Raw genomic sequence first — 20,317 nt, 5'->3', positions numbered from 1 at the left:
AGCAGCATATTTAATGAAGAGCTATAATATTGCACAGACACTTACTGCTTTGTTTTCCATTCACACAAAACCACAAATTATGTACATAAAGAAGAAAATTAAGAGAAACATGAGTGATTTCCTGAGATTTTTTTGACAATCTCGGTGTTTATTGTAAGTATTGCAATTTATCTCACAACTAGAATCAGAGTGCATGTTTACAAAGAATGGCCACGAGTTCATCAGGACCTCGGTTTCTTCCGGGAGGAAAAGCTTTGCCTTTAACAGACCCCTTTTCCCCCAGGGTCTCTTGATATATAACACAGATGCCTTCCGTCTCAGGATCAGTTCGGCATTTCTCTGTTCCTCCGGAGATCAGAGACGCGGGACCAGCACCACTTCTCTGGGAAGTGTCCTTGAATCCGGGCCTGGATCGTGCCTCACCGGGACACGCTCTATTCTCTTCAAAGAAAATATTAAACCAAACAAAAAGCACTGGCATCTCAGAATGGGCCCCGGCTTTAAATAGTGCAGATTCATAAAACAATAAGATGAAAAGGAGGGACAATAAAAGACTAAAACATGGTGTCCTCTCTGTGAGGAGACAACAGAGGTTCTCGTCTGTGGTTTGGCCAGGTCTCGATAAAGCACCGCTGAGTTCAGTTCAACGCACGACCAAAGGAGTTTGTTCTAAACGCAATGGATTTACACCCAACTACTAAACCTCTCTAACAGGGGTGAGTAAAGCCCCGCACATATGGGCCGTTCAGCAGCCAGAAGCATTTGGTTGATGCTGGACCGGGACGTCCAGCAGATGTCTACTGCTGGCGGAGCGCTTACACAGCAGACTTGGCTTTAAAACACACTACAACACAGCTCTGCGTTTAGGGAGAAAATATCAAAATACAAATCATAAATCACAGACGGAGTGAGTTTATGGTTTAGAAGAGATTTGGGATCATTTAAAAGGGAGGCGAATGCCATCAAAGATATGGCGAGTGAAATAAGTTAACCCTTTCAACCGATTTCGGATCAAGGAGAGAAAATAAATACGAATTAAGGAAATTTAATGCAGTCTGAATGCTTTGCGTTTTTTTTTTTTTTGCTCACTCCACGTGCACAGCGCACGATGCTAGTAGTGGAATGCCTTTCAGCTTTAAAAGAAATACAATTCTGAGCATAAATCGAATAAATAAAGAGCGCAACTCAGAGTTAGCACGCCTTCGGTCGCTCGTTCTCGTGTGTACGATTTTAAGTACTTCAGTGTGTTGGATTTCTTCTGGTTGTTTAGTTTTTTTTTTAAAAAGTCGTCAAATTCCTCGGGCAGCCACAGAATTAAAACTACTACGGTTTCATCCAGCATAATGAACAAATAATACTGTCCATGCCACCGCGAAAGACTCTCAAGAGGAAGATAGTCGATCTTTGCAAAAATATAATTTCAAATGCACACAAGACATACAGCAACAGAGGCAATTTCTACCCATGGGTAACTAACCTTTTCTTTTTCAACTATCGTATTTATGTACAAAAATGAGCAAGTTGGCGTCGCTCTTTTGGACGGACACAAGCGTTGTGTCTCAGGAGTAGGAGTGCTAATTTGTTGATCAGAATACAAGAGTTTATTGCTTATTTCTGCCAGAAGAGACATGGAGTTAAACACGGGGGTGGATATTTTTCGGCCAGTTCTACGGAGGGCTCGATCCGGTCGAGTGCAAGATCGCTGGCTTTTAGCTGCTGCTGCTGCGTGGAAAGTAGCTCCACGGTTTAGATGCACCAAAAATTCCCACAGCCATGGGATCATAGTTTTTCTGTTGTCTTTGAAGAACGCAGTAGATATTTCTGCTTTATTGGTTTTTTCACGTAGCACCAATGACGGTCCTCGTCAGAACCATTAGACCGGATGGGAAGGAAGGGAGTCACACATCCAATTTGGGTGGGTTAAAGTCAATGTTTCACTAGTGACCAGTTCACGACCCATTCATGTAGTGAATTAACAATCAGTGGTTTGGATTAAAAATTAAATACATCTATTTTTATACATCTTAGCTTTCCTTTTCGGAAAAAAAAGGGGTTTTAGATAACGACAATTATCAGAAACGTCTCTTATTGGGGAATAAAACCATCTACTAACCCAAATGAAATCACAATCACAGATTGTTTCCATCTCATTCGTATTCTCTCAGATACATTCACCAACTTAAAACACCAGGCATTCTATAGGGCGGGCGGTGTTCTGGTCACCTGACTTAAATAGGAGTCTCTGATTGGTCGAGGAGGGAAAGGTGGCTAGGAGGCAGGACTCATTTCGAGGGCTGGGATAGTGTGTGTGTGTGTGTGTGTAAAGGGGAGCTGGTTTTATGAGCTGAAGGCCAGTTTGATGCTGCAGGAGGAGTAGCCCTCATCGCTGGCAGTGCTCTGTAGACTGCTGTGGTCGTCCAGATCGCTGGTGCTGGCTGTGCTGATGCTGTCCAGCTCTCCATGAGAGAACTCTGTGCTCTCCACGTCCACCTCCATCTCTTCTGTGTCCAAAGAGAGAGCGAAACAAAGTCAGACAACGCTATCATAGCATCATAGGTTTATAACAGGTTAGGATGAAGCTCAAACCTTGGTCTGAGTCGGAGCGGTCGGAGCTGAGGGTGGAGCCTACGCTGTCAGTGTGTATCCTCTCGCCCTCCAGCACGCCCCCGCCGTCCCGCAGCAGGTCCAGTCGCCTCTGGAGGTGACGCTTCTCTCGCTCCAAACTCTCCAACTGATACTGAGACTTACGCTCCGCTTCCTCCAGTTTCTGTGAGAAGACAAAGAACGGTGACTCACGGGTAATTACAGAAGATCACCAACGGCACGCACAAGAGAATTATTACAGCTAATGCATAGGTGAAGACATGTTCAGCGTTACAAGACCTTTCATTTATCTAGTCCCTTTTTATCACTTCAGGATTGGGAACAGTTGCAAGCCAGATTCAAACCTGCATTGATTTGCAAAGAGCACCGACCAAAATATTAAACATCTTCATTAACATCATGCTATATGAAATAGCAGGTGTGCGTTTTGTCAAGCTCGTGTGACTGATGGATTTGTCTACTACAGTTCTGAAGCCAGTTCAGATCAATAATACACGTGACCTTATAATACATTACGCTAGAACAATGCAGCATGACCCCCAGCTACACACACACACACACACACACACACACATAACTGGTCAGGACAGCTTAACCTGTTATAGGGGGAAAACCAGTAGGACTTAAGAATGAAAGCTAAACTGAAAACACAGGGTTATTATCAGATACATATTTTCAACAATAGAAAGTATCTGTCTGTAGTGCTTGACATGCGTTTTACAAAAAAAGCTCTTAAGGGATAGAAACTGATCTGGTTTCTGTAAGGATCTGTAAGGTGTTGTCTAAATGTGCGGATGTACAAAATGTGAATAGTCTTTTGCATACAATAAATCAAACTGCTTTTATTTGACTACTGATACAGTACATGTACAGTACAGTACATACAGTTATGTGAATGAACCATCTTTTTTTTTAAAAACCTGTTAATTTCTTGGTGTTATTTAGAAATAATCAATGATAGCAACTGAGATATGATTAAATACTGGTGTTGTATCAGCTGTCCAATGTCAAATTTAACAGGCGTGTGAATTGCAAACATGAGCAAAATGTAAAAAACCCGATGTAGTGATACCTGAGGTGAGGTTTTTTTATTCTATTGTTTAAAGTGGACAAGACATCACTACAAGCAGAGACAGGGGTAACGGGATGAGTAAATGTGGCGTGTCAAATTCAAACTCTTATTTCCCACTTAAGCACCAAGGCTCAATGTGTCCGAGCATGTGTGCAAACCACTAGGCCACAGCTCTAACATCACTGGCTTGATTCAGGAGCTCCTCTGAAGTGTGTTTACCTTTATGTGTGCTTTGGCCTTGTTGAGCAGCCCCAGAGTGGTGTGACGGCTGGACTCTGGTCCCAGCGGGATGAGCGCCTTCAATCGCTCCAGACACAAACGAAGATGGGCTCGCCTGAAACATGACAACCAGAAACATCAGCCTCATCCACATACACTCACATGAAAAAAAATGTATATATGAAATTAAATGAACTCGCTGTTACTGAATCTGATCCTGAGTGATCTGACCGACAGCTTAGGAGACAGCACCTCATTCTCTAGCTTAAACACAAAGCACGCACACACGACACTGACTACTTCTACTTCTATTCCAGTTACTCAAACGCCTTGAGGTTGCGATTGTTCACTTTCTGATGCAAGAGTGTGTATATCCTCTGTGTAGATCTCATTCAAAATAGTAAAAAAAACGATAATAGTGTATCAGTGACACTAAAATAACACTGACATCCAACAGTCTAGGCAATGAAGACTGCTGCTCTCTTTCTTACACACACACACACACACACACAGTTTGTCTGGCCTGTGACAATGGTGGTAGATTTATCACAAGTCTTATCGCTCTGTCTGAGCACCACTGAGAGGGCACTGTTATCAGGACACCCGTCTCTCTCTCTCTCACACACACACACACACACGCCTGTCGTAGACGCTTCACTGTCTCGGTGTGTGTGGACATTGATTGATCAACCTGGTGTGTTAATGGCTATAGGGGGCAGACTGGTATTTTAGATTTACTTGTAGCTCATACAAATTACTGCACCAAGCCTCTAGTTCGTCTACACCCATTTTGCCCAACAACCCCTTCACCGTGGTGTAACCAGATGTAACTCAAATATCTTTTAAATATTTCTCAGGCTATCTATGTATCAGTTTCCAGACATGACACTCATGTCACACACTCAAACAGTGCTTGCCGGGAAGGCGGTATGTATGCGTGTATGTTTGCTTTCGTCTGCGTGTGGCGTGATATATGACTTTGTTTCAGTCAGCAGACAGAGACCGTGCCAAAGAACAATCACTAAGTCTGTCGTCTCGCAGCCCAAGTCAAAAACAACATCTTCAAAAGACCCAATTATGACATCACGCATTAAACCGTTGAATAGTTTCTGCGGCACCTAAAAAGATCGGTTGCATAACACGTGAAAACAAAACACGCCGAGAACAAAAGCTAGACGTAAAATGGTCTAGGTTAAGTTAGTTGTGTTTCAGTTACTATGAATAACTTGCAGTGTCAACAACAATGCGTGCACAGTAAAGTTATGTAACACAGATTAACTTTATCACATTAGCTTTGCTGCAAAATCAAAAGAAGCAGTGTGATTCCTACATACACAGCCGCACTCTTAAAAATAAGGTTTTTTTTATTGGCATCATTGTAGAACCTTTCCACGGCACAAAAAGTTCTTTAGAGTGGAAAAATATTTTGACTTAAAATATTCTTAACACCAAGAGAATCTTTGAAACTCTGATAAGTGGCTGATTTGGAAAAACTTGACCTAAACAGACACAAATAAAAACAGCCCTCCGCCAAGGGACTTTGATTCCAATGGAGTCCGATGACATTAGCATGCAACTAAGCTAAAAGCGGAATGCTGTGCACAGAAATACTAAAATAGTAAAATGATCATTTTTATTGATACTTTTTTTGTTGCATTGCATTCTGGGATTGCCTTGTCCACATAGGAGACTAAAACAAGTTAACTATAATGCCTTAAAATGCTGCCTCTGTAGGCAGTTCATTTGGAACCGAGTAAATGAATGGCCCTTGATAATTGTGGGAGTGCAGAATCTGTGCTTCAAAGCTGCAAGTGGAGTCTATTCTTCTGGTCGAGATCTGGCACTGGCAGAAGATGCCACGTTTTATACTCCTCTGCATTAGTCATTAAGAGAACTCTACAACTCTGTTTAATAATAACTCGAATCAAACGTGCCTCTTACTTTGGAGCGTGTTCAGACCTGCTCTCTCTTACACCCCGAGCAAGAATTTTATTATGACAAAACATCTTCACAATTCCTCATAAAAATAAACACACACGCTCATTGTCAGGGCTGTCATGATCGTGAATTGGTTGGATTACATTTAATTATCATACAAACAACTGAAATATATAATGTGCATTCTTGTTTTATTTAGATTTTTTTTCCACAGATTCCCTGTAGTATTGTTTTCTCCATTGCCTCACATAACTGCACAGATTACAGAGCGAGAACAGGCTCTGGGTTCTCAAGATCTAGTTCGGGATCTGATCAATACAGCAGGACTGACAGCTTCAACTGGGTTACCAGCTTATTTAAGCCTTGTTTTATTCAAACGTTTGGCCACATAATTTCTGATGTCACAATGGGTGAGCACGCAGATGTGTCCCCATCATATCAGTAACAGTCCCGAGTTCTCGAACAGCTCTCAGATTAAACGAGAGCGATATCCTCCCCCACCACGTAAACACACACAGATGGGAGGTCATTATTGGTGCTAGTCCTCCGTTCAAATGTAATCTTGTCAAAAAAAACTGGACGAAAAGCAACGCCAGCATGACATTAGAGAGATGTACCAACCTAAAAGCAACATACATTCACAATGGGAACAAAAGCAACCTTCAAATATGAAGAACAAGAGAGGGAGAAAGAGGGAGAGATGGTTGCAGATGTAAAGTTAAAAGGTGGGGGTAGTCAGGATCGAGGGAATGAAAGGGAGATAAATAAAGAGGTAGGAGGAAGAGAAAGATACCAGTGGAAAAAGAGTACAGAGAGAAACTGATTGTACTCTACATAACATGCTTGCAAACAAAGAAGCCTTTGAGCCATGCATGGAAAACCAATGACGGCTTACTGTACAACACACAAAGCGGGGTGGATGTGCAAAAATACATATTTTCAAAATCTACCAGTGCATGGGTTGCCTGCATACAGCTAGTCAACTGACTAGTCTCATTCAAAATCAACAGAGCATAAACTAATGGAATGGGCTTCTTGGACTACTTATAACCTGATCCACATCATGAATGCAATTTTCATGGTGGGATGCTCAAAGAAAATAACCTACAGACAAAAAAAATGTGGATGTAGTAGTCTCTTATCCAACTGACTAGTCAGTTGTTGTAGTCAAAAGTTAAAACCCATCCACTGTAGAGGGATACAGATTGAGACCTATATCGGACCAAGGATATACCCTTGCTGTACCCCTGGCTACACACACACTACTGGCAGAGCAATGGCTACAATCCACAGGAACATAAAGGAGCACATACAAATTTAGACAGTACCAGCTGTGGTGGAGCAAGGCCCACTCCGGCCCATCAGTAACTCATGGATTAGTTCACACATGCTGAACTGTAATCTGCTCCGCACTGCCCAGACTAGCAGACCCCACTCACATGTCAACAGAGTTTGTGTGTGTGTGTGGTCATGTGATTGCTACCCCCATCACAAAAGCTCCTGCAGATGGCTGTGTGCATGGAAAACACAGATTCTCTATTGTATGGCTCTCTTTTACATGGGTTGCAATTGGCTAGAAGGTTGTGGACACTTTAGATAATCTAATAAACATGAGGCAATCTCAAAAACAAACGGGACTAAATCAGAAAACAGAAACATCACCAGATGTTTGGATAACACCACTCTCTCTCAGAAAATCCACTCAGTCCACTTTACTTTCCTTGCACGGAAGTACACCTGATCCGAACACAAAAAAAAATTACACACACAGTGGTGGTGGAAGGGCAAACAGCTATAGGACTCTTCTGTGATCAGATCAAAGGCCATGACACACAAAGCAAAGGAACATAGGTGTGGATCAATGTGGCTGGCTATGATTGGATGACCTTCAGGGGCTTTAATTGGATGGATGGATAGTATACCATTGTCCCGCCTGCCATAATGATTCCCTAGGCCAAGCATAACTCAATATATGACACTCTGTGATAGGCCTCAGGGCCGTAACCACCACAAACACTGAAGAGTACGTCACCCCAATATTTTGACCACAGTGGTTGAAGGATTTTTTTCAATGGCCAATCGTTAAGAAAATAAATTTGGTCCTTGCGCCAATCTTGAATGTTTTGTTGCAATCTTTCCAGGCCTGCAAACGGTCATATTTGACACAATGTAGAAACAAAACATGCAAATTTCATTATCAGGTTTTAAGGGTGTTGCTGGTGACACTCACCTGACAATATCATTAAGGAATGTTACTTGCTTCCTAGATCTCTGCCTGTATTTCTAGAATTTTGTTGTACTAGTAAGGAGGAGTCTAAAAATATTGGGTGTGGATGTATAGCAAGGTTAATGATGCCATCAAGGATATGGGTCTGTTTGTGTGTTGTTTCTGTAACCTTATACACTAGTAACCATGCATGTTGCACTTGAGCTGAGATTGGGTCTCTCTGTGCAATGAAACGTGGTGTTCTTTTACAGAGCACAGTTAATGTGGGGCAATACAGAGCACTAGTGGCCTCTGAATCTCAAATGTCCTCTGGTATACTCTTCAGACAACCCAAAGACTGCTACAGGGCTGTGTGTCCTTCTTGACTCATCCAAAACACCCAAAGCTTTGTTAACCTTCCATAGCATGAGTGTGCATCTACGTGTGCATTGCGAACATGCCCTAGCACGTGTGCAAGTCTACATTGCTTACTTGACCAAAGATCACGCTTCCTAAGCAGCTTTTGCTGGCCAAGAAAAGCTTACAAGGCATCAGGTCAAGGAGAACAGCCAGTTTCCGGAATTCCCAGTGGAAGCGGAATGTTTTGGCTCCAGCTTTCTCTGTAGTGCCGTAGAAAACCAGGAGGACAACATGTAAGGTAATCGGCAGCAAGTTCTTGAGGAGCACACTTTAGCAAGAGATGACGTTGCATCTTCTAAACACACTTTATTCCTAATGATTGTGGGTGGAAGTGTGTTGTAGCCAATCAGCCCGAGCTCCTCTACTAGGGCTGTGACGGTGGCTGATTTTTACCACCGCGGTAGTCATGGACCAACAACCGCCGGTGGCGCAGTGTTGAAAAAAAAAAAAAAAAATTATATATATGTATATGTGTGTGTTAATGTATAAATATATTAGTGTCAAAATTTGCTCGTTAACGAAGGCGATAATTTTTTTTCAGTTTAACGTATTCAAAATATTTAACGTATAGGGGCGGGGATGGCCACCCACTCACAACTGCTGTTTCTGTCACTTTTTCTCATGACAAGAAGTGAATTTATTCAGTCGCAGAATGACTGAACAGGAGACGTTTCAGACACGTGCTCCACTTTACTTTTTGCGCGCTTCCTTTGTGCGTATCCTTTCATATCAAACTGCGAAATAAACTATGTGCAAGGAGTGTCGTGGTCAGTTAATTCATGGAATTACCAAACAAGGTGATTAAAGCTGACTGAAACTGTGCATGCATGTAATATATTTTATATATATTATATACAGGATATATTTATATGTATGCACGTCTTTAAAATCAGCCCAGCACTGTCTCACTAATCTAACAACTCGTCAGTTCGTGTTTATTTGAGCACTTCTGTCAGTGAACGCCGCCTGCAAAACACTAAAATAAATATCAAAGAAATAATGCAGTTAAACAAGAAAGTAGCCTAAATAAGAAAGTTCAATACACCCTGTCTAACGGACGCGAGCGACGCAGCGCAACAAAATACTCATTATAATCAGTGATGCTACACTGGATGCAGCACAACACGACATGATAAATCCCGTCCGGTCTGTGAGGTACTGACACAGAGTTCAAATGTCCTGTATAGACACTAGACAGACTAAACCTGTAGCAACGTGGTTTACTTTTCCGCCACCAATCAAGCTCAGTAACTCCTCATCTGAACGCGCTCTCTTTTTGAAATAGGAATCGTTGCCATATTTCTTGTTACCATCTTTTATTTAATCGCTGTATCGTTTACAGCGTTTGCGATCAGGAGAACTTGTGCAAACGCTGATGGGTGACATGAATGCAGATGACTCCAGATCGGTGATGTGGTATGCTTTCCCAACAAGATCCAACGCCCAACTCGAAATTAATTTGCTGAATGCATAAACTGTATTTTCCTGCACTCAGATCTGCCAATCTAAAGGAAACACTGTGTTTGAGTTAATTTGATAATTACCATAGACTTAGAATTTGCAACTATTACAGTTATTGCACTTATATACAAAACTTTGTATTATGCTTGCTATAGAGTTTGTGATGTCACATGCACTACCGCCGGTGGCAGTAGACAACCGCGGTAGCAACTGACCACCGCGGTGACGCGGTTGTCACGGCAACCGTCACAGCCCTATCCTCTATGTTCTAGGGCCTCTGGTCTATTTTCAGTAAGCCAGCTTGGCAGCTTTATTCCTGAGCCTATGCATTCTGACTGTCAAACACACCACGGCCCACACATCTATAACAACATGCTTAACACACAACCAAACACCTTCGCTTTCATTTATACCCAATAATTAACAACCACACGCCCATAATTGGAAATAAAATCAGTGATTTCCTTTCAATTCGACATTTTCCATTCTGACATCCGAAATGTGCAACCAAACCCAAGTTCAGGAAGTTGAGGCTTACCACATATGTTCAAAGGCATCATAAGATGAAACGGTGGCATGCTTGCATGAACACATCCGTGTTATCTGTGTGGTGGTTTGCGAGAAGCTGGAATGTGGTCACAGCTTTCATTTCCTTCCACTTCCTTTCTCACGTCACAGCTTTCTTACATCTTCATCAAACAGAAACTAAGACAAAATGGTCACCGCTTACTACCTGGGACTGCAGTAGGGCTTTGGTGAGCAGGAAACTGTCCCCTTGTGCTTCCAGTCGGGACACTCAAGGCATGATTGGGGGTTGAAAGGGGTGTATTACAGCTTATTATGAGCCCGGTCCTCTTTATCTGTAGAAAACCCATACAACCCCACGCCGGCGCACTGACAACCCTTCACATGAATAGACATTATCTGAGAAACCCAGCTGGTCTGGGATGAGATGAATCTACTTGCCTGCACACACACACACACATATATATATATATATATATATGGTGCATTTAAAACTACTCAAGTAAAACTGTGTGCTTTGGTCCACCAATGATTCTCCAGCAAAGTCTTAGTCCAACCCTGGACAAGTTCTCACCCATGTCCGATCCAAAATGACTGGCAAGCAAAACTCCATTACTAGGCTGTGCTTAAGAAAAGTTAATAGAGCTCCAGGTATTCATATAGTGGGTCACAAAGAAGTTCCTGTTAGTCTAGACAAGAATTATTTTCAATCTTTAAAGTGGAGCCTCCAGTATTTGCGTGCACCGAGCCTAAACAGCGGGCCCCGCACAGTCGGAGTCTAATCAGATTAGCACTCGTGAGACCAGAACATACAGTCCATCATCCGTAAATACTCACGCATTATGGTTAGTCCACACATGGGTGGTTATTTCAAAGAATAACTATGCCCATGAGTCTGGGGAAATTCAAAGAAATCACACATGTATTCTCCTAATAAATGTAAACCTACAGTAATTACTGGTTTCATTCTGTGAATTTCCTATTATGCAAATGACATTTTGAAAGAAGGGATATACGAGTGTGTGTGTCTGGTTTCTGTCGTCTCTCTGGACTCAGAGTAGTAATCTGAAACTAAGGCTGCAGTAGTTTTGCAGAAACATGGGACGGGTGAGCCTTGAGGAGTGGGAATGCCTTTATATCAGTAGAAATGGGTCACCTCTTACTTTAACTTTTAGTTACTTGTTGCTGCAGGGACCAGCTGAAGACAACTGCAGAACAGTCCTTCTGTGTTTCTAACTTCCTGTTTGCCCCATGTAATTTCATTTTTATTTTTTCATATCTTAGGAATTTTGAAAAGTAGCTTCAATACTTGAGTCGAAGGGGAAAATAATATATTAAAGCACTGCAATATTATTCCTTTTGTGTAACTTTTTTATAACTTATGATCACCATTGCATAACTTGTGTGTACAGTGTTTACAATGGTGACTGCAAGTCTTTTCCTGTCATGACAAACGTCAGCTCTTCCCTCACATAGCTTTAACCGACACTTGCATGCCCATGCTCTACAAAAAAAAAGCATGCAGGAAATAAAGCAACCAAACTGTAAAGCTCCAACTTCCAATTTTGATTGTGAGTAAAAGACTGCAAGACATCTCTGTTTTCAATCACAATAAACTCAACAAAAAACTAAAGCAATGTTCACATATTGGGACTCCTTTACAATTTCCTTTTTTTTATTCCTCATTCTTCATAATCACTGGCAGTTTTCTCAGTATTACACTTGTAATAGGGTAAAAAAAAATTTTTAAATTCGTACTTACCGATTTTTCTCTAGCTCATTGTGTGTGGACCTATAAAACAAAGCAGAAGCAATAAATGAGCAAACATCAACCTGCTTGTGAGTCTGTGGTGATTTAAAGATACAATATGTAAGATATTTTCAGTAAAATATCCCAAAACCACTAGGCTAGTGTTATATATTTTGTCCAGCTGGTTACTAACAATATCTCTAATGTTTTCAACTACTTGTAAATCATGAGAAAATCCCCTTTCTAAACAGTGACACGGGGCAGTGCAGTCGCCAGTCAATGACGTTAGTTAGCCTTTGTTACAGCTTTTACTGACGTAGAAACTACATGACAACAGAGTCGTGGACAAATGCGGAAGTAGCTTCGCGACAAACTTCAACTAGAAAGAGATGCTGATCTCGCTTGTGTTTTACTTGACAGGTGAGTTGTTTTGATTTGTATCTTTACAGAAAACGTATGCTATTATAACGATCAACAAGATTAGTATTATGGGGTATACACGCCAAACGCGATTGTTTTGGTAGTGCGCCCTCTAGTGGCAGGTCCTACAACCTGTACCTTTAAGTGCAAGGATTTTATCATAACCCTCATCATAAGAATAAGCTCATTTCTTGAGGACTTATCTCCTTCATTAAACGGCAGCTCTTATTGTAAGATCAGAGAACAGAGAAAAGGCCTGGTCGCTCATAAAGCACAAGGATATGAATCATTAAGGATTTACTAATTAATCTTTATTGGGGGGTTGAACCAGCCACAACAAAACCAGGGGCTCCAGAGGGAATTATAAAGGCTCCAGTAAATGACCCACATGTCACTGCAACTCTTTGTTTGCAAGGAAAAGACCGAGAAATGAAGTGTGCAGAGCAGAGAAAGCGAGCACAATGACCAGCCTATATGCGAGCACGTGAGAGAGCTCTCCTCCTCGTACAATGAGTGAGTGCCAGTGGACGCACTCTCTCTCTCTCTCTCTGAAAACACGAGTCAGTGTTACGTTGATAATGTAAAGTGAATCAGTCGTCCCCCTAAGAGGCTCTTTGTGTAGCAACACGCTGAATGCTTTTCCAAATCTCTAAATGGTCGGCCAACCCGGTGCATGGCAATGCTGGTTGCAGCGGCAGCAAGACGTAGCTACAGCGAGAGCCTACTTCTCCGTGGGTCATGTGACCACTTCCCTTACTGGCAACTATTAATACCAAGACAATGTTTTCAGGCATCCTGTTGGTGACCTTATGATATTGCCACTTCGCAAGGGAGGATGCTTGCAAGCTCAGGGGGGAGGAGGAATGGAGCGAGGGAGGAAAACACAAGTGAAAAAAAACAGTACAGCTGTGTTTACATAGTTTTGTTTGACAGTATGTGTAGTGTCAAGAGATATACACTCTAGGAAAAGTCCATTCAAATGGGACCATGAATTGATCTGTCAAGGTTTTTTTTACCTGTAGTTTGAATTAAACATTGCATTGTGTTTTAGGGTTAAAGGAAACATTTTTAAATGTAACTGATAATGTACTGGCAGAGAATTGCTAGTACGTTTTTCATTACACTGGTGTATTCTGTAGTTATTATTCACAGCATACGTGTGGAAATCCTGTGTTTTAATGCTCAAAAATGTGGGTTGCCCACATATGTTTTTAAACGTATGTGGAAAGGTATTTTTCCCTACAATCTTTCCACCATCTACATTTCAACTGAAGCGGCCTGAATGAACTCACCTCAGGAGACACACACAAGCATGCCAGATGACCAGATAGTGTTTTCTTTACATTCCCCCCATCAGGGCTCGCTTTGTGTACAGTAACACAGACCTGAGATCAGTCATCAAGATGTCTGCTACTTAGAAATGCAATGAAACAAAACAGAGACAACTCACACAACACTAAACAGAGTCACACGCACACTGTCTGAAGAAAAAAAAAAATCTCTTGCGAGCTGCACACGTAAATTGCATTTTTGGTCAACTCAAAACCTATTTATAGATGCCATTTTCAGTCAACGTAAAACCTGTAGCTAGATGGCATTTTGAAAAACTCAAATTCTGTAGTTAGATGCCAAATTCTGGGCATCTCGAATCCTAGAGAACTACCTACACATATGACATTGTAGACATCTCAGAGAAAAGTCACCTACCTAGATGGCATGTTAAACATGAATTAACCTACCCTTATGAAAATCCAAGGTTGTATTATAGTAAACGCGTAGTGAACAATGGTTTTACTAACTAAGGTTAGTGTAGCAAAACCATGGTTTAACTATAATAACCATGTTTTTTGGTTTCATTTGTAGTAAACCCATTGTAAATGTTCCCGAGGGTATTACACTTAACCCAGTTGGCAATTCTGGGCTTCACAAAACCTAGTGAGCTGCCAACCTGGATTACTTTTTTTGGCCACCTCAAGAGCTAGTAAACGGTCTACCAACATAAAATAGTTTGGAATCACATCCGCGTGCACCATTTTCGTGATTTAACAAAGCACCTGTAAACAGACAGATTAAACGCCTGGTATCGTATTTTCGATTAGTTTGTTTTATGAAATTGACATTAAGCGGAAAAAGACATTTTCCAAACCATGTTTTAGAAGGAGAATAACATGGAAAATTAATTTAATAAAGACACCTCAGGCTGTTCACCTTGGCAGCCTGAAAACAACAGTTGCTGTAAATAAGAGCCTGTGTTCAAGGGACAGGGGCAAAACTAAAGTACTCCTCTCTCGTGAGAACCAATAGTGCAAACTGGATTGTTTTTTTTCACTGACTGTCTAGCAGACATTTACCAAATAAACCGAGAGTATCAACACTGCAGGGTTTCGCTTCAAACGAAACCCAATGGCGCAAACAGGACGTGAGTTTTCACACGGTCCCTAACCTCACCGCCGCAGCAGTCCAGTTTGACAATCAGCTGATGAGAGCTCCCCTCCCCCGAAACAACGAAAAATAACAATACACCTTCTTTTAAATATTTAAATATATATCTGATAGGCTTTGCTCTATTCATACAAGGCATTTAAAAGTTTATATTGGTTCTTAACATAACAAAAACAAGCCATAAATTAAATCAAGGCGACTAGAAAATTAGCTAAAAAAAAACTGATTCAAGCCAGTATTAATGCAAGTGGTACTGACAGGTGTCATAGCATTTGTGATCTATGCACACGTCTCTCTCTCTGGCTCTTCTCCAGCGGTTTTTTTTTCTCCATGTCGTGGAGTCAGATCATGTGCTTACCTGTTGTGATTGTTGCTGCACTTTTTATTTCGGAGTTTCCTTTGTCTCTGGTAGCTGGAGTGCTCAATAGACGGAAAGGTCGAGGCATATCCGTGTTCAGACTCTGAAAAAGACGCCGCAGAAACGTGTCACACGCCAGAAACGATCCAAATCCCTTTAAAACCCCTCAAACAGTTCAAAACAGTCGATCCACACCTTGCACTGCACGACAGGACAGTTTGCATGTTATAAAAATATCATTACCGTGTACCTCTTTCTCTCCTTTCTATATATTCGGCTGCTTCCAGTAACCTCTGGATATTCAGCACAGCAGTCATCGTCTGAATAATCTAATAATCTATCTATAATCTAGATAGATGTGTTTCTTTGTCTGATTTGGGATCACGATGACAGCTGTAGCATTGAATATCCTCCGACGATTCACCTGTTTGGTGTTTTTGTTTCTGTTTGCTGAGCCGTCGAGACTCGAGGTACTTCCTGCACTGTCACCAAACTAGCTACATGAAATTAAACTCAAATAAAACACCCGATGCCTGAATATCAGAGTGGTAAAAGTGCTTTAGGAAAACAGTCGAATACAAAGTGTATAAAATGAATAGAAACAGGTACAAAAGAGTCCCCGAGAGCCCAGCCTGAGAAAAGTCCCTCCCTGCTGCTTGGGCTCGTTTCTCCTCCCCTCAGTTTATTTACCTAACGTTACTGTTTTTAACAGCTGAGAGGATGGAGAGCTAAGTGCGGGGCATTGTGGGAAATGTAGGCTTTCACTAGACGGGCCCTTTAACTCGGAAAGGACAAGCGGATTTATTGTTACGCTATTTTACATATTAAAAGAATAACATTGATTGGACAGTTAAATCTATCTTTCATAGTAGTTTATAAACATCTGTTTCATAGTACATTATACGGGTATAAAAATGTCTACCTTATGGATATCTCGCAAATCTAGCAATAATGACACAAAAACACATATATTAAATTTAAATGAAATTTATGTATTTAGCATATGCTTTTATCCAAAGCGACTTACAGTGCATTCAGGATATCAATTTTTACCTATAATATATATAATATTTAATTTACTACTCTATTCATTATTTTTATGAATAACAAATGTTATGAAACCCAGTTTTCCTATATAGCTGTACACTCTAAGCTAATTAACTAGTCATGTAACAAGTCATGTGTTTTGTAAAATTTGCGTTACATGTGTATAGTTAACTTTAATTTAAAAAAAAAAAAGTCAGATTTAATGCTCCGTTCCTCGTTTTGATATTCCGCACTTCATCTCCCACAATCCCTCACTTCCAGCCCGTTTAAGCCAGGCCCAGCAACATATGACATCACAGCACCGCAGCGCCGTGATTGGTCAGATGCCCCGTCGGCCGACGCAACAGGCGCTGACCAATCAGAGCAGCGCGAAGTGTTCCATGTGGATGTTAAGTAAACACACCCCCTAGAAAACAGGAAGGCAGTTTGGAGAACTCTTTTCAAGTAGACACATGCAGTCTGCATAAAAAATAATAAAAAATAAAATAAAATAAAAATTTTAACCGGTGTGACTCGGGTTTGCTATAAATCGCAATAAATAACTAAAAATAAGATCGATATCGCGAAAACATTATAGAATCTATAGTTTTTGAAGTGCTCCATATTTACCTCTCTTTATAATAATATACACAACCACCAGTCTTATACATTAACATTAATAAAAAATATAGATATAAATAGATTTTTCCTACCTTGACAAAGCACAATTTAATGCTCAAACAAAAATAGCTTCATATGTTTAAATGCCTTTATTTGTCAAATAAACGTTTAGTCGTCACGCATTACGTTACTCTCTTCTAGCAGGTGCGTAATGGATAGTTTTAGCTTTTAGGAGCAAATAACGGTGTAGCCCAGTAAGAGGTGACGTCAGCGTGTGTATCGTGCTAGAATATTAGTTGGTTTATTTAATTATTTACTTATTTATGTTCCTCCAGAGAAGGAGATTCAGCCTAGCATGTGTGACAGAGTCTGAACTGCCCCTTGTGACAGTGCATCCTGTCTTGGGACAGCAGCCTGCGATTTGGGACATATAGTGCGGTGCAGAGGGAATTATTCACCGGTTTTTGTATCTCTTTAAATAAAAAAAACAAAGACGTGAAATGTGGCGTTTCATGACTTTGTGCCGTTCAAATAGCCGTGAAACAATTCAAGTTTCTGCATTATAAAAATGTTAAAATATTTAAAAAAAAAAGATCCCCTTTTACATTTTGGAAACTTGATCCTTTAAAAGCATTGTGGCTGTGCATTGCATATCGGGGCACTGCATCTCGTCTGATTGTTCGTTGAACTGGATCCTTTGTTGTCTGAGTCTATCGACAATGAAACAGTTCGTCTGCATTATAAAAGAGTCGAGGGCACTCAGAAGTGCACTGTAATTTGACTTACTTCCATCCTTCCTCTCGGCGCTCTCAATGTAACGCGCAGCCTCCAATAAAACCTGCACATTTTCCAGGAAAGTGTTTATCACGGAAGAGTCTCTGGAGTTGAAGACGTCATTGAAATGACAAGTAGACATCTCAAAATCTTGTTGATCTAAAGATGTGTCGGACTCCAGAAACAAGTCCTCGGCCCTCATCTCTCTTCGTTGCCTCTCACTCCTCACCATGTTGTGCTCGTGCGCTGAATATGGTTGGAATGGAAACTGTATGTGACTTATTGTGCTGTACTGAGCTCACTGGATCCACTGAATAAATGAGGGCGATGTAATGGATGAGGAGCTAAAACACCTCGGCATTCCCGGGTCCTAGTGTCCGCCGCGTGTCGTCTGTCACGTCTACGACGTGCACCCCAGATAGTGACGCCATCCACCTGCGCCCGTGCAGTCCTAAATTTTATTTCGTTTAACATAAAAAAAACACTGAGAGAAACATACAAGTTTTCTTGTAAGCAAATAAACCCTGACCCAAAGGTTACTCTACTTTCGTAGGTCTAACATCTTAAAAGTGAGTAGAATGTACATTCAAATAGTAAAATACATTGACTTTTGAATAAGTAATTCCTTTGTAACAGTTTAAAAGTTTGTTTTATATAGTATGGATGTAACCCTGATGTACTACTACAGTCATGTTGTCATTGTCAAGTGATCTTTTCTATTATAAAGTAGGGAAATATGCAATTTTGGATTCAGCCATACTATCAGACATACAAAGCATTGCTAAGCTACAAAAACAGTGCAACGCTATGGGTGCCGCACAGTGATATGGCTCGTACAAACTGAAATTAGTCCACCATCGTCCCTTACTTAAACAGTTAAAGACTTTTTATGGCTCATTAACTTTATTAAGCATTATAGAGCCCGAACAACATGTCGGGTTTTGGTTTGATTAGCAGTGAAACTTTTTGTCACGCCCAGTTTAAATGAGCAGCCATTAAGCTTGTTGTTTATTTCCATTCATTTGCATGCAGAAACTGGAGACTGGAAATGCGAGCTCATGCGAAAAAAAAGTTTGGCTGCTTCAGCTTTGGTGAAATTTGACCTGTGTATCGTTACATCACATTGTGACTCCTTAGCATCAGCAACTGACAGGGAACCAACATTCTTCAAAATATCTTCATTTGTGTTGAACATGTAAAAAAAAAAAAAACTCGTACAGGTTTGTTACAACAACAACATGTTAATCATGACAGGATTTTCCTTTTAGGGTGAACTATCACATTGATCAAATCCATGCTAAAATGAAAACCTAAAAAAAACTCTTTCATTATAAATAAAAGATTTCATAATTTTTGTATAATTTATCAATATGAAATAAATGCTTACTGAAATTAAATGAAATATTTAAAACATTTCAAATATTTTATTTAATCAATAGTTGCTATGGCAACATTTTTAATTTTCATTTAGTTTGAATTACTAAAACAACTAAAATTATGAATAAAAATGAATGAATACTGCACAAACATTAAAAAAAAAAGTAAAACTAATAAAAATAAAAAAGCACTTAACAAAACTGCTTAAATATTAACTAAAACTAAAGTGACAGAAAAAAATTAATCTAATTCAATATATTAACAGAAACTGTAATGGCACAATCAATAATAAAACCACACTGCCTACGTAGCTGAATACAAATAACACAAGCTTCAAATCCACAGGTTTGTAACATTTCAGGAATGTGTAGATTGTAAATTCTTACATTTATTTTTATTCGTTATATGTTGAAATTATTTTGTTGAAATAAGGCGCCACAGAGCATGATGTTATTCGTCATCCACTGCAGTGTCAGATTAAATTTGCGTCCTCAAAATATAGAGTGACTGCCATTGTTATATTTAATACCCACTTATGAGTGTCCATTCACACTGCCTGGTCTATATTTTAGATTATGAGTGATTCTAACTAAACAAAATCTGGAAAGGTCCAAATCCTGACACATGCTCACGCCTTCAGTCGTGGCTGACAGCAGCACTAAAACACTATCATCAAGAGCGGAAATACGTTTCAAAGACAGCGTTCGCTGCACAGGGAGGGCGGAGAGGCTCGAGTTCACTGTCCGTTCCCTGCAGTCTTGGACTTTTTTACCAGCGCCAGCACAAGGGGATGGCAGAGCTCAGCTCTCCCGGCACTTCAAAGCCAGCGCACAGGGCTTCAGTCGTTTGATGTTAAGTTCACAGGAAACTTGAAAGTGGAAAGCACAAGAAAGCCAGCGAGCTCTATGTCTAAAAGGACAGAAATTGGTAACGTGGCCTTCAATGCTTGCTAGTCACACACCTGATGATGATGCAAGGCATTGTGGGAGACAAGCGGAGCTGAAAAGGCTTGTTTTGTTGAACTAGTGCATCAGTGAGGTTATCGAGTCCTTGATGTTGTCAGCAGAAGCAGTGAGTCATGAACTGCACCTTTAGTCTGAGTAT

The 20,317-nt window shown here is 40.6% G+C and overlaps 1 protein-coding gene across 2 annotated transcripts; it reads right to left on the bottom strand.

Annotated features, from left to right (window-relative positions):
* Positions 1 to 1,473: 1,473 nt before the first annotated feature.
* On the bottom strand, positions 1,474 to 18,187 carry LOC132131840 (max-interacting protein 1-like). Of its 2 annotated transcripts, none has more exons than XM_059543974.1 (6): positions 17,849 to 18,187; positions 15,416 to 15,518; positions 12,208 to 12,237; positions 3,896 to 4,010; positions 2,581 to 2,767; positions 1,474 to 2,501 (listed from the first exon to the last, which is right to left on the bottom strand). In XM_059543974.1, the coding sequence occupies exons 1-6, from the start codon at positions 18,066 to 18,068 to the stop codon at positions 2,338 to 2,340; spliced, it is 819 nt and encodes a 272-aa protein (XP_059399957.1). In that variant the 5' UTR covers positions 18,069 to 18,187; the 3' UTR covers positions 1,474 to 2,337. The 2 variants fall into 2 exon arrangements, with proteins under 2 accessions (XP_059399957.1, XP_059399958.1); XM_059543975.1 differs by lacking the exon at positions 17,849 to 18,187 and adding an exon at positions 15,666 to 16,096 and having other exon boundaries at positions 2,587 to 2,767.
* Between the last annotated feature and the right edge of the window lie 2,130 nt (positions 18,188 to 20,317).

Source organism: Carassius carassius, chromosome 48, assembly GCF_963082965.1.
Source record: "Carassius carassius chromosome 48, fCarCar2.1, whole genome shotgun sequence".
In the NCBI taxonomy this organism is placed as follows: Eukaryota; Metazoa; Chordata; class Actinopteri; order Cypriniformes; family Cyprinidae; genus Carassius; species Carassius carassius.
The sequence above is the reverse complement of the archived record's forward strand: the minus strand, read 5'-3'. Positions and strand labels throughout refer to the sequence as shown.